Genomic DNA, 14725 nt, shown 5'->3' on the forward strand with positions numbered 1-14725 from the left:
TTCTTGACCAGTAAGACCTAGGGATGCTGATAGATATGTATCTTGCTGTAATATGCATGTAGAGTGGACCCTAGTGAACACACAGTAAAGATTAGGTCAGAGTCAAACTGATCTTGGTACAGCAGTCGAAAGAAGGTCATTTGCACCAAAAATCCGAAATTTCTCGATTTTTCCCAATTTTTGGCTTCAACTGGTTCTGCAACCGGAAAAAGTCGTTCCCTCAGTGGATTTCAATAATAAACACGATCAGTAGTTGTAACCCTGCGGGTTTACACTATTTTTGAAAGTTTTAAGCCTCTGAACTATGGCATGGTATTGGTTGCATAAATTTGATATTTTTCATTTAAATGCAATATTTTTTATTTAATTGGTATATTTCTTCATTTAAATGCAATATTTTTTTATTTGAATGGTATATTTTTTCATTTAAATGCAATATTTTTTATTCAAATGGTATAATTTGTCATTCAAATGCGATATTTTTTATTCAAATGATATAATTTGTCATTCAATTGCAATATTTTTTATTCAATTGGTATAACTTGTCATATTTATGCAATATTTTTTATTCAATTGGTATAGTAGTTTTTTTTATTTATATGCAATAATTGCATTATGGGAAATTCTTCGACGTTACAAGGTCAAATTTGCAACAACGTTTGTGATTAGTCGGTAATTGTTAGGATTTCTCCCATTTCTTTCTAAACATGAGTGACCAAGAATTAAAAAAACGCGTCGGAATATCACTCCTCTAACTAAATTTGGCGTTCGTGCGAGTTGGTGCGAGTTCGTGCACTGGCTGTTAATGCCAATAATCACGGTAGGTATAGTGTCCGGCTAGGATCGTGGTTTTTCGAGTGATTTGTTCGGGCTTTTTCGAGTGTTACCACTTTGTTAGAGTGATTGTGATCAAAAATGTAAACAAACAGACTTCCTTTCTGACAAGAACTGATATACAAGCTTGAGGTTAATATACAAGGTTATACAAGGTATGTTAGTATTTTAGATAAAAAGTTATCATCATTCTGACATTGTTTTTCGTTTAAAAGTTAAATTTAGCCTTACAATGCTTTTATTCAAAAATACAGAATAAACCCATTTTTATACACATACCAATGTAAATGTCGAAGGAAATACATACATGGAATCTATATATCCTTAGATATACAGACACTTTACAAAAACTATTCTTATTGCATTGAAAACGACATTTTGAGACTAAATTCATTTTGTTATGTCCGGGCTTTTTCGAGAGCAGTCCGGACTTTTTCGAGTGCGTCCGTTTTTTATCGAGTGATTATTCACATTTCTTATAGCGAAAAATGTTATGTGTTGGTGTATTTACGTTTAAAAACTATAGATAAAAATGTCAAATCAAGTACTTTCAAGGCACATGGTGTATTAACACACACATTTTATAAACAAGTATCGTTCATTTGTATATACAAAAATTGTTGTTTCTCATATCTTATAAATTGCATGTACAGTATATATTCGTGGTGTCAACAGTCTAATGTAAGCATATAAAAATCAGATTGAGACGTACACACATATATTGTGTGAGGTGAGACATATATGTTTGTTTTTAAAAGAGTATGCATCCTAAATATTTTATTAACTATCTGTCTCGTGTCTTGTATACTTTATTTTATTGTTTTAGAAAAATGGAAAGCGATAATAAAATTGAGAATAGAAATGGGGAATGTGTCAAAGAGACAACAACCCGACCACAGAACAGACAACAACAGAAGGTGAACAATAGGTCTTCAATGCAGCGAGAAATTCCCGCACCCGGAGGCGTCCTTCAGCTGGCCCCTAAATAAATATATATACTAGTTCAGCGATAATGGACGTCATAATAAACTCCAAATTATACACAAGAAACTAAAAGTAAAAATAAAACAAGACTAACAAAGGCCAGAGGCTCCTGACTTGGGACAGGCTCAAAAAATGCGGCGGGGTTAAACATGTTAATGAGATCTCAACCCTCCCCCTATACCTCTAGCCAATGTAGAAAAGTAAACGCATAACAATACGCACATTAAAAGTCAGTTCAAGAGAAGTCCGAGTCCGATGTCCTTTTTTTTTTAATTTTATTTTTTATTAGAAAGGAGCAAAGACTGGCGTCCAGAATATGAACCAGCATACAATCAATTAAATTATGTAAAAATGATAATTCTGTTCGGCTAAAGATGTCAAACGCTATCAGTCATTAATTACCCGAAAAATAAAACAAAAGATAGGGTATATCAGGGTAGCGACTGACGTCTGACTAAATAGTAGAATGGGAGAATGTTTAAATGCTATATTACTGCGAGGAGGAGTCTGATTACGCATATCTCATAATTGGTCATACAGCAATAAAACACCATGAGAACTTCCTTTCAATAAGAGAAAAGTGATTAAGAAATGGACAATATGGATATCTATCAAAACATTACAATGTCGTTCCTGATCAATCTATCTGGTTACGACCAAAGGATTATATGGTATGTATTTTGCCAGCTGAAAATGAAACATTGGAAATACATCAAAACTCTGAAGAGAATAATAAAAAAGAGATAACCAACCAACATATTAAACAGATTTCAAGGTATAGTGACAACGCAATTTCTTCACTACTGACTCATGTTCCGACCTCTGATGATAGACGAGAAAATCTAGAATGTTTCTTTAAACTTTTGAAACAGGACAAGTTCCCCACGAATAACATTTCCTTTTTGCTGTTTCTAGACGTCGTTAAGTGGTTTTCGGTTGAAAATACTTGTCAAATGAGGTACACAACAATTACAAGAAATTTTTGGCAAGTTGGATTCAGATTGTTTCATGGAAAATTTCTTAATTTCATGAGAGGTCTAGGAAACCAGGGCCTGGTAAAAAAACAAACAGAAGACAGGGGTAATTGTGACCCAATTAACTCAAAAATAAACTTTGTCGTTCCAAATAAGACAGTACTTTTATCGACACCGTCCGCTTTACCAAAAAGTAATGAAACCAGGTGTGTTATTACCAATGTTGGAATACATATTAAAGTCATTTGATACAACGAACAATACTTGGAATGTGTGTGTATTTAATTTTTATTAATGGATTCTATATGGGGACGGGTGCAGGCCTCTTTTTGTAGAATATCTTTTATTACATAGCATTTTTCTGATTCTTCACTGCTGTCTATTAGGTTTCCTTCTCCTTTTTTTAATCTCCGGGTTTAACCACAAGAAATATCATTAACTGTAAAATCAAATGTAGCATGAAATGAAGTTAAAATGAATACGAGTCCTCTGCACTGTGTTCTCAAGACCGTTTTGAAGGGATCAAGACAAGTAATTGCTATATGAACACTGGAACGTAGTTGTAGAACGCTTTCCGAACAGAAAATTTGCATTTAATTGAAAAAAAAGCTTCATTTTGATAAACGAAGTAATATTTTTTGACAATTTATTTGGAATATATGATATTTTCCTTCACTTAATTACAGTTAAAAACTAGAAAAAGTCATTTTTAAAGTCTAGAATACCTTTTTTGTTATTCAAATTTTCTGTAAAAAACCCGGACCATTTGTCTAAAAACCCGGACGATTTCACAGTTGCTCTCGAAAAAACCCGGACAATAACAAACACTGATTTTTTTGGTTTAAATACAAGGAAATTGTGCTTCTTTGTTGATCAAAACATGTATAGTCTTCAATATAAGATGGGTAGTAATGTTAGAAACTACTAGAAGTACGAAATATCCGTTAATTGAACTTATCGCATGTTTTATCACTCGAAAAAGCCCGAACTACACTCGAAAAAAATGGACCGAATCACTCGAAAAACCACGATCCTAGCCGGACACTATACCTACCGTGATAATGGCCAGGTCGAGCATAAAATGCGAGTGACAAGTCCTTATAATTATTTTGACACACAACCTGTTCATGGATAGTTTAAAAATTCAAAGTTTTGTAAACAGGAAATTTATAAAAATGACCACATAATTGATATTCATGTAAACACTGAAGTGCCGAGTACTGGGCTGGTGATACCCTCGGGGACGAAACGTCCACCAGTAGTGGCATCGACCCAGTGGTGTAAATAATTATCAAAGGTACCAGGATTATAATTTAGTACGCCAGACGCGCGTTTCGTCTACATAAGACTCATCAGTGACGCTCATATCAAAATAGTTGTAAAGCCAATTAAATTCAAAGTTGAAGAGCATTGAGAATCCAAAATTCCAAAAAGTTGTGCCAAATACGGCTAAGGTAATCTATTCCTGGGATAAGAAAATCCTTAGTTTTTCTAAAAATTCAAAGTTTTGTAAACAGGAAATTTATTAAAATGACCACATAATTGATATGCATGTCAACACTGAAGTGCTGACTACTGGGTTGGTAATACCCTCGGGGACGAAACGTCCACCAGCAGTGGCATCGACCCAGTGGTGTAAATAGTTATCAAAGGTACCAGGATTATAATTTAGTACGCCAGACGCGCGTTTCGTCTACATAAGACTCATCGGTGACGCTCATATCAAAATAGTTATAAAGCCAAACAAATACAAAGTTGAAGAGCATTGAGGATCCAAATTCCAAAAAAAAGTTGTGCCAAGTACGGCTAAGGTAATCTATTCCTGTGATAAGAAATTCCTAATTTTTTTTTTAAAATTCAAAGTTTTGTAAACAGGAAATTTATAAAAATGACCACATAATTGATATTCATGTCAACACTGAAGTGCTGACTACTGGGCTGGTTATAAATACCCTCGGGGACGAAACGTCCACCAGCAGTGGCATCGACCCAGTGGTGTCAATAGTTATCAAAGGTACCATGATTATAATTTAGTACGCCAGATTCGCGTTTCGTCTACATAAGTCATAAGTCTCATCAGTGACAATTATATCAAAATAGTTGTAAAGCCAAACAAATACAAAGTTGAAGAGCATTGAGGATCTAAAATTCAAAAAAGTTGTGCCAAATACGACTAAGGTAATCTATTCCTGGGATAAGAAAATCCTTAGTTTTTCTAAAAATTCAAAGTTTTGTAAACAGGAAATTTATAAAAATGACCATATAATTGATATTCATGTCAACACTGAAGTGCTGACTACTGGGCTGGTGATACCCTCGGGGACGAAACGTCCACCAGCAGTGGCATCGACCCAGTGGTGTAAATAGTTATCAAATGTACCAGGATTATATTTTAGTACGCCAGACGCGCGTTTCGTCTTCATATGACTCATCGGTGACGCTCATATCAAAATAGTTGTAAAGCCAAACAAATACAAAGTTGAAGAGTATTGAGGATCCAAAATTCCAAAAAGTTGTGCCAAGTACGGCTAAGGTAATTTATTCCTGGGATAAGAAAATCCTTAGTTTTCTAAAAATTCAAAGTTTTGTAAACAGGAAATTTAAAAAAATGACCACATAATTGATATTCATGTCAACACTGAAGTGCTGACTACTGGGCTGGTGATACCCTCGGGGACGAAACGTCCACCAGCAGTGGCATCGACCCAGTGGTGTAAATAGTTATCAAAGGTACCAGGATTATAATTTAGTACGCCAGATTCGCTTTTCGTCTACATAAGACTCATCAGTGACAATTATATCAAAATAGTTGTAAAGCCAAACAAATACAAAGTTGAAGAGCATTGAGGATCCAAAATTCCAAAAAGTTGTGCCAAATACGGCTAACTACAGGTAATTTATTCCGGGGATAAGAAAATCCTTAATTTTTCTAAAAATTCAAAGTTTTGTAAACAGGAAATTTATAAAAATGACCACATAATTGATATTCATGTCAACACTGATAGAGACAGATGCCTGCGTGCATGGCAAAACACCTCCAATGAAAACCCTTTCTGAAGAAACTCCCCTACAGTCTACACATTGAAATTAAAAAAAATACATAGCTAGCCCTCCTCCCCTCTAAGTCCAGATACATGTAATCATGACGTTCTTTGATGCTATACTATTTTTTACTTTTCTTGATCCGCAGAGACGTTGCAGGAAGGCAAACATAAAAAAGAATAAAAACCTTCCAGGACGTTATAATTATTTGGACTTTTTTGCTTCATGTAGAAAAAAATCCCCTAATTACGACAGCAGAACCAGAGACCCACAAGAAGAGACCTGAGCCCGTGATACTCCCAAACTAATTCTTTAATAAAGACAATTCGGAATAAATTGGAACCAGTAACTAACACATGTTACAACAATAGTCCTATGACATAGGACGTACACTGTATAAGGCGTGAACTTCATATTTTGGACTATCTATAATATGTACTCTCATGTCTTATGCCGCAAATCATTTTACATTTAGGATTCGTTGCTGAGCTTTTTTTACTGTTACCATCTCCGAATCTCTTAAATAGAAATTTTTTTCAAGCCCCACAGCTGTTCAATAATTACTATATGTCTTTGCATAAATAAGTATGCAGGGCATTTTTCAAAACATATTTTTTCTTCAGGACTTTTAAACGATTTACTTTTCAATACTGCATTTGGAAAAACGGGTGGGGGGAGGGTATACAAGTTTATTTTTTGACTCAGTATATAATATAATAAGATACAAATCTCTAATGATTTGTATCCCACAAATTATAGGATTGTACGTTTAACTATTATCTAGACCAGTACAAAATGTATATGTAGGACTCTAAAGTGCGATGGTACTCTAAAGTGCGATGGTCACGCTAAAGTGCGATGGTCTAGGCTAAAGTACGATGGTGTATCACGCTAAAGTGCGATGCTTGTTTGTTCGCTAAAGCACAATGGTATATCACGCTAAAGTGCGATGGACCAAAAGGGTAAGATTCGTGGGATTAAAACGTTAAAGTACACCGAGGTTAAAAATAGTCTTTTATCAAAAGCTAGTATGTTAAGGAAAAACATATGTGATAGCCTTTATGATCACAGAAAGGCTTAAGTGATTGTTTCTAAATTTGGAAGACCGACCACGTTATAATTGCTAAAAAGGTATTTAAGTGTCACATTATACTATATATCCTGTAAAATGAAATTGTAACAATTCGGAGCGATTCAATATTTGGATAATTGGTGTATCTTGCCGTTCACACTAATGTGACAACCTCCCTTACAGTCGTCATTGAAAATTACAATGACAAAATTCGTTCATTGTCGGAATATACAACTTTTATTTGTATAAGCTTTAGCAGACAATTTTTAATTTACGCATGAAAACATGTACCTCTATTATACCGACGTTACTTTTCATTAAAATCGACAGTACTTTAACGGTGATCGCATGCAAAGGAAACTGCCACATAAACAATGATTAAAATGTATCCGATCGCTTCAAATAGAAGCAGGATACAGGATACGTATGCGTATTATATTTTGTATCTATACATTTTTAAGTAAAATGGTTGACTGTAGGATGCAAGTCCGTCTTTCATCACTCGAAAAAAAAACATTGTGCTTCAGCCGACAAAGAACGGTTCAGTTTAAATGAATTACTAGTAAGTCATGGACATTTGGTGTAAAAGTTGTTAATCAAATATTCTTAATTTATCTTCCCGCATGTTCATTTTTGGTTTGTATCTATAAACGACTTTTAACGTCATTATCAAAGTACGTTTCTAACGTCTATATTTTCGCGGACCATCGGACTTAAGCGTATGGAAGCATCGGACTTTAGCGTAAACCATCGCACTTTAGCGTGACCATCGTACTTTAGCGTCCCCATCGTACTATAGAGTCCTACATATGTAATAAGATACATTTAACAGGGGCGGATCCAGAACCTAGGTGTCTAGGGGAGAGGGGGTTCAGATTTAGATATTTGTTTAGAGATGTATATATGCAAGTATTGGCAGTAATGGTTATGGTGTGTGTGTGTGAGGGGAGGGAGAGGGGGTTCAGATCAAAGATTGTTTCTATAATTCTATATCTTTTAGTTTTGACCTTTTCACTCTATTCTTTATCCTTTGATCTCTATTATATTTGTCCTAAACATGCGTGAAATATTTGCCACTGGACATAAGTAAACAAAAAAAACAATCAACGTATTCTTTATATTTCATCATTTCTTTATTATGTGATCTATAGGTTTGGTCCCGCCCCTTATCTATTTTTGCACACTATTCTCTCTATGTAAACCCAATTCATGTCCTGATAAATGGTGACTCATGCATAGCATCATATGTGGTTATTAAAAGAAACATATTCATATTATAATAATTTAATGTATGCTTGGACTTATAGATAGATGTCATTAGTCCCAGATCATGTAATAAAGTAGGTCTTATAAAAATACAAAAGCATTTTAATGATGATTATATATATGTATATATATTTAACAATGCCATTTTTTTTGGAAAAAAGGGTAGGAGCAATTGCAAGGCGTTTTTAAAACATATTGATTGGGAGCGTTTTTTTGTTCTTCGGTAGTGAGCCAGAAGAAGTCCATTTCTGCATTTTTGCATTGGGAAGATCTTCTGGCTCTCTTCCACCTTTTCTTTTTTTATAGGTTCTTTAGACGGCAGAGGCACATAACAAGCATGGCGTCGTTTAGTCTAAATAACATTAATACGTTTATGAATGCGGCTGTGTTATAAACGTTTTTATGGTATGACAACCTTAGTTAGACATCCCTGTAGGACGATAAGCTGGATAAATATAAGAACTACACGGACAATAACAGTAGTAAGGGACGATTATTTGATATTCTAGGGAAGGGATTTTGATTGATTGGTATTTAACGCTATTTTCAACACTATTGGGCTATTCCGTGGTGGTCAGTTTAAATTTATATATGAAGGATGGGGAAGGGAAGAGAGGACATTATTATTCATTTTAATCTGTCGCTTATCATGCCTATTTTTCAGCTCTCACCAGGCAACCATATTCATATATGAAATCCTTCTGTCCCCCACCCCAATAAATAAATAAATATTAAATGGTTTTCCTCTTATTTAACACAAGTTTAAATTGATTGAATGTTTGCTGCTAATTTTTAACGCCCAGTGACAAATATTTCATGCTTGTTCAGGAAAACACGAGTTTAGAAGTCAGGTATATAATATAAAAACGAAGGGATGGGATATGATTGCTAATAAGGCAACTATCCATCGGAGTTCAAATATGAAGTGGATGTAAGCAATTATAGACAATCGTAAGGCCTTCAACAATGACAAAAACCTTATACTGTAAAGTCGTCTATAAAAGGCCCGACATGAAAAGTGTGAACAATTCAAACGAAAAAACTAACGGCTTATTATACATAACAAAACAATTTACAAAATATTAAATATGAGTCGAGACATGAACCAACGACAACCACTTAACTACAGGCTCCTGACCTGAGACAGGCAAATAAAGAAATGGCAGGGTTGGTACAAAAACGAAGATGTAGTACAGTATGGTTGCAAATGAGACAACTCTCCACAAAAGACCAAATTAAACAGAAATCAACAGCTATATAAGTCTCCGTACGGCCTTCCACAATAAGCAAAGCCTACTGCATAGTCAACTATAAAAGGCCCCGAAATCACAAATGTAAAACAATTTAAACAAGAAAACTAACGGCCGAATTAATGTACAAAAAATGAACGAAACACAAATATGTATAACAACACACGGCAACCACTGAATTACAGGCTCCTGACTTGGGACAAGCACATACATACAGAATGTAGCGAAGTTAAACATGTTAGCGGGATTCCAATCCTCCCCCTAACCTGGGATAGTGGTCTAACAGTACAACAACATGTTTGTTAGCACTCAACCCATCCCGAAGCTGGGACAGTGGTGTAACAGTGTCATCAAAGCACAACCTGCACTAATCAGTTGCAATTAGATTAACTCAAAAGATCGGTATGAGACACATAAAAAAGAAAACAGTCTGAGAAACGTCTGGTTTACGTTGTATATAGATATAAGAAGATGAGGTATGAGTGCCAATGAGACAACTCTCCCATCCAAATCATAATTTGTAAATGTATATATATATATTATAGGTCAAAGTAAGGTCTTCAACACAGAGCCTTGACTCACACCGAACAGCAAGCTATAAAGGGCCCCCCAAAAATGACAGTGTAAAACCATTCAAACGGGAAAACCAACGGTGCCTAATCTATTTTAAAAAACGATATACTAATAATAATAATACTTGCATATAGATCCATATACAAAGAAAGTTTTTAAAAAGTGGTGGTCCCAACGTATTGACCATCGAAATTTTGCAATAGAAATAATAGTAAGGACCATAAGATTTTAACAACCAGTGCAGGACTCGCACGAACGCAAGATTTAGTTAATGGGCGATATTCTGACGCGTTTTTTAATACTTGGTCACTCATGTTTAGAAAGAAAGGGGGGAAATCCAAATCACAAATGTTGTTGCAAATTTGACCTTATGACGTCAAAGAATTTCCCATAATGCAATTATTGCATATAGATAAAAAAAAAACTACTATATATACCAATTGAATAAAAAATATTGCATTTGAATGACAAATTATACCATTTAAATATAAATATTGCATTTAAATGAAAAAATATACCATTCAAATAAAAAAATATTGCATTTGAATGAATAAATATACCAATTGAATAATAAAAAAATATTGCATTTGAATGACAAATTATACCATTTAAATAAAAAATATTGCATTTAAATGAAAAAAATATACCATTCAAATAAAAAAATATTGCATTTCGATGAAGAAATATACCAATTAAATAAAAAATATTGCATTTAAATGAAAAATATCAATTTTTGCAACCAATACCATGCCATACTGAACTGCCTTTGTCAGACACCGAAGGGAAGCCCACCTCTCCAGAATAAAGGGCTGCGCTTTAGCGCATGATACGCCCGTTGCTCTTTTAACTTGTCTTTTATGCTTTAAATGAATTTATATGATCAACTAGAAATAGTGTGAGCCCTGTCAAATACCCCCCCCCCCCCCCCAATTGGCACTTTTAAGGTCAATAGATATAAACAATTTATCAAAGTTGCATAAAATTTTGTGAAAGTGTTAGTTATTGTCCCAAAATTGGAAAATCCCCCCTTTTTTAAGCATAAAAATTCATAACACGGAAATGTAAAATCTGAAATTTATAAAAATTGAAAGGGAGCTTACATCAATAGATATAAACAATTCACCAAAGTTTCATGGACATTGATGAAAACTTTTTGGAGTTTTTGTCCGAAGTGTTAAAAATCCCCCTTTTTTATGAATAAAGCCCCATAAATCCAAAACTTAAAATCTGAAATTTAAAAAAAACAAAAGGGAGCTTACATCAATAGATATAAACAATTCACCAAAGTTTCATGGACATTGGTGAAAGCCTTTTTGAGTTATTGTCCGAAGTGTTGAAAATCCCCCCTTTTTTTATGAATAAAGCCCCATAAATCCAAAACTTAAAATCTGAAATTAAAAAAAAACGAAAGGGAGCTTACGTCAATAGATATAAACAATTCATCAAAGTTTCATGGACATTGGTGAAAGCCTTTTTGAGTTATTGTCCGAAGTGTTGAAAATCCCCCCTTTTTTATGAATAAAGCCACATAAATCCAAAACTTAAAATCTGAAATTAAAAAAAAACGAAAGGGAGCTTACGTCAATAGATATAAACAATTCACTTCCATGCAAATTGGTGGAAGTGTTTTTGAGTTATTGTCCGAAGTGTGGACGACGGACGGACGGACAGACGGACGGACGGACAACGGTATACCATAATACGTCCCGTCCCGGGCGTATAAAAACCACTTTTATCCGATTTCAATTTTCCAAGTTCGTATTTGAGCTCAAAATGCACCTTAAACATGAGAAACATGACAATAAATAGTCTCAGGTTGAGGGAACATGCATCAATTTCGAAATAGATATCATGCAGTTGACCTCTTAAAGTATGGAGAGCCATTGGAGCCAAATAACGGTTATTTTGGTAAGCCCGTCATATGACGGTCACCGCATGGTAAAGGTTAATTAAAATCTGAACAGAAATCAGCCCACATCATCCTTATTTTAATGTTTGTCTTCTGAAATATACAGCGTTAAAATTGAAGGTGACGAATATTTGGATCAATGCACTGTATCAATTTTAGCTGTCGTACTATCTCGAACTGATACTGAAAAATCCTCGCAATCTCGTACTCAAACTTTTATTTGAATAGACATTTAACTCGAACATTATTCTAATCTAATTCTAAGACAAGCTTAACTCGAACGTTGATTAAAAAATGATAATTTAGGGGAAATAAAACTTACGTCATACTTGAATACTTTATTATAAATGCCTATGTAATACCATTGCACACTCACAGACATCAGTGTCATATACATGTACAATCTGTATACATAAAGATCATTCAGAATTTCATAACCGTTTTAGGCAAAAGCTGATAAATTTACAACATTATTTCGTAAATAAAGATGTCGTTATCGTATGACTACAGTTAAAATCATTACTCGAACTCGTATGTAAAATTGAACTTTGAAGAAGAAAAATAAATAATGTTTCGCCACTATCAGTACCACAAATGGATGCACAATATTGAAATTTATGGAATCTGTTTTGCTTGAAATGACATTGCTGGGATAGTTTCAGACACAACATTGTGTACTTCCAAAAAAATTTCTGAGTTTTCATAGTATATTGTTGTCATGTCGGGCCTATTATAGCTTACTGTACGGCATGGTGTTTACTCATTGTTGAAGACCGTACGTTGACTTATAGTTGTTAACATCCTTATCATTTATTCAGTGATGGATATTTGTGTCATTGGCAATAATGCCACGTCTATTCATTTTTAGATATAACTTTACATTATAAACTTACCTTGTAGATAAAGAATGATCAGCAAAATGGTATGTATAAATGTTCTCATTCTTGCAACCTGAAAAATAAAAGAAAGATTTTCTTTTTAACTTGTTCCGTAACTTTAGTGCAATCTTACGTCTAGAAATAGGTGCTGGCTTAACTTCCAGTGTGAAGGTACATATACAAACATGTTTTTTAAATGTACACAACTGATGCTGACACCGACAACCGGGAAACTGTTGATGAACTCTCCGAAATTGTGTTAAAATATAAATCTTCATATGACATTATTATTGCTGGGGATATGAATGCCAGTATAGCTAGGGATAAACCAAATACTAAAGACAAGATATTTTTAGATTTTATACAAGAACATTGTTTATAAACCCCGAATGGTCTATGTGATGTGAATACATACTTTCATCCAAGTGGAACATGTTCAACTCAAATCGATTACATCATTGAAAGTACGCCAGGGTTAGTTATGGATCGCCATTGCTGTCTTATGTGGAACTCTGATAGTATGTTATGTTGTTTTATAATTATTTGATGCTGGGAACAGTATACCTAACGGGAAATGAATCTGATACACTTTTCAGAGTAAAATTGAAAAAATCTCGGACTCCCCGAGACTTTCCGAAATTTATGGATTTTGGTAGCGTCTGACTGGAAAACTATTGCAACTGCTCAATAAACAAACCACATAACTCTATAATCGTAAATAAATACAAGTTTTATCATTTAGAAGATATATTTTGTCATATAAAATTACTAAAATAAGTTTCATTTATTTGATGTGAAGTGTTTTATAATAGTTTGGGAATTTGTAAATCATCGCGGCCATATCGCGGCAATGGCCGCCATTTTTTTATTATCTTGTTTGCATTCTGCACAGTTCTGTGATGAACTGCTTGCAATTTTAACAAATTTGAAGTGACAGAGTACTAGTTTGATACACTAGCATCACTATAAAACTAGTTTGAATGACAATTTATTGATATTATCAGAAATTTTTAGGATAATAGTGAATCCGTTTTAAACACAAGTCATGTCTGTTTCCGTATTGTATCTTTATTTACGATGGCACGACAATAAAATCGACTACAATCAGGTAGTGTCAAGTCCCGTCAATATATATGTTCCTGCTTGATGATATTGTCTTTACATAATGATGTTTTGATATAACTTAATATGGAATAGTCATTACTTAATGATATTTCGATATTTCACGATATAGTTTCGTAATGACTTGATATAGTTTTGTCATTACATGATATGGTTTTGTCATTACTCGATGTGGTTTCACTATTATTTAATGTTTTTTTTTTCATTAGGAAATGTGGTTTTTATGTTACTTGATGGGTATGTGACTTAACGTAATGTAGTTGATTCATTCCATGATGTGGTTTTGTTATTTCGCAATGATGATTTGCCAATTCTTCATAGTCGTGTTGTAGTGGTTAGTGCATCGGACTACTAACACAAAGGTTCCTGGTTCGATTCCCGTTCGGGATGAAAATTTCAGGAACTCAATTTTCGGCTCTCCCTTGACACCATTTGCGAGTATGGTCTTGAGGAAACGATGATAGTCCGTCGGAAGGGGACGATAAATGGCTGACCCGTGTTAAGAGAGAGCCATATCTCTTGCACTTTAAAGACACCCTTGTAGATTTCGAAAAGAGTAGGCTAATGCCGCTACGCAAAGTGGAAAGGGATTAATATAAGTTGCAAAACTTGTTTCCCAATCCACTATAAATAAATATGTTTAAACTAATTCTTTATATGACTTTATCATTACGTAATGATGTTTCAAAATTTGACGATTTTACACTACATGATGTGTTTTTTTCAGTATTTGATGTGGTCCTTTCATTCATTGATGTGGTTATCACATTAAGTGATGAGGTAAAACCACGTGACCATTTCGGAAAAAAATATGTTCTATT

At 34.1% G+C, this 14725-nt stretch overlaps 1 protein-coding gene across 1 annotated transcript in view; it reads right to left on the reverse strand.

Moving 5' to 3' along the window:
* The window catches only part of LOC143084330 (uncharacterized), a 167661-nt gene that overhangs the window by 135101 nt on the left and 17835 nt on the right, over nt 1-14725 (reverse strand). Inside the window, exon 2 of the mRNA XM_076260741.1 lies at nt 12798-12855. Coding sequence (XP_076116856.1) covers nt 12798-12846 — 49 coding nt within the window. The 5' untranslated portion in view covers nt 12847-12855. The remainder of the gene's footprint in view (nt 1-12797; nt 12856-14725) is intronic.

Source organism: Mytilus galloprovincialis, chromosome 7, assembly GCF_965363235.1.
Source record: "Mytilus galloprovincialis chromosome 7, xbMytGall1.hap1.1, whole genome shotgun sequence".
In the NCBI taxonomy this organism is placed as follows: Eukaryota; Metazoa; Mollusca; class Bivalvia; order Mytilida; family Mytilidae; genus Mytilus; species Mytilus galloprovincialis.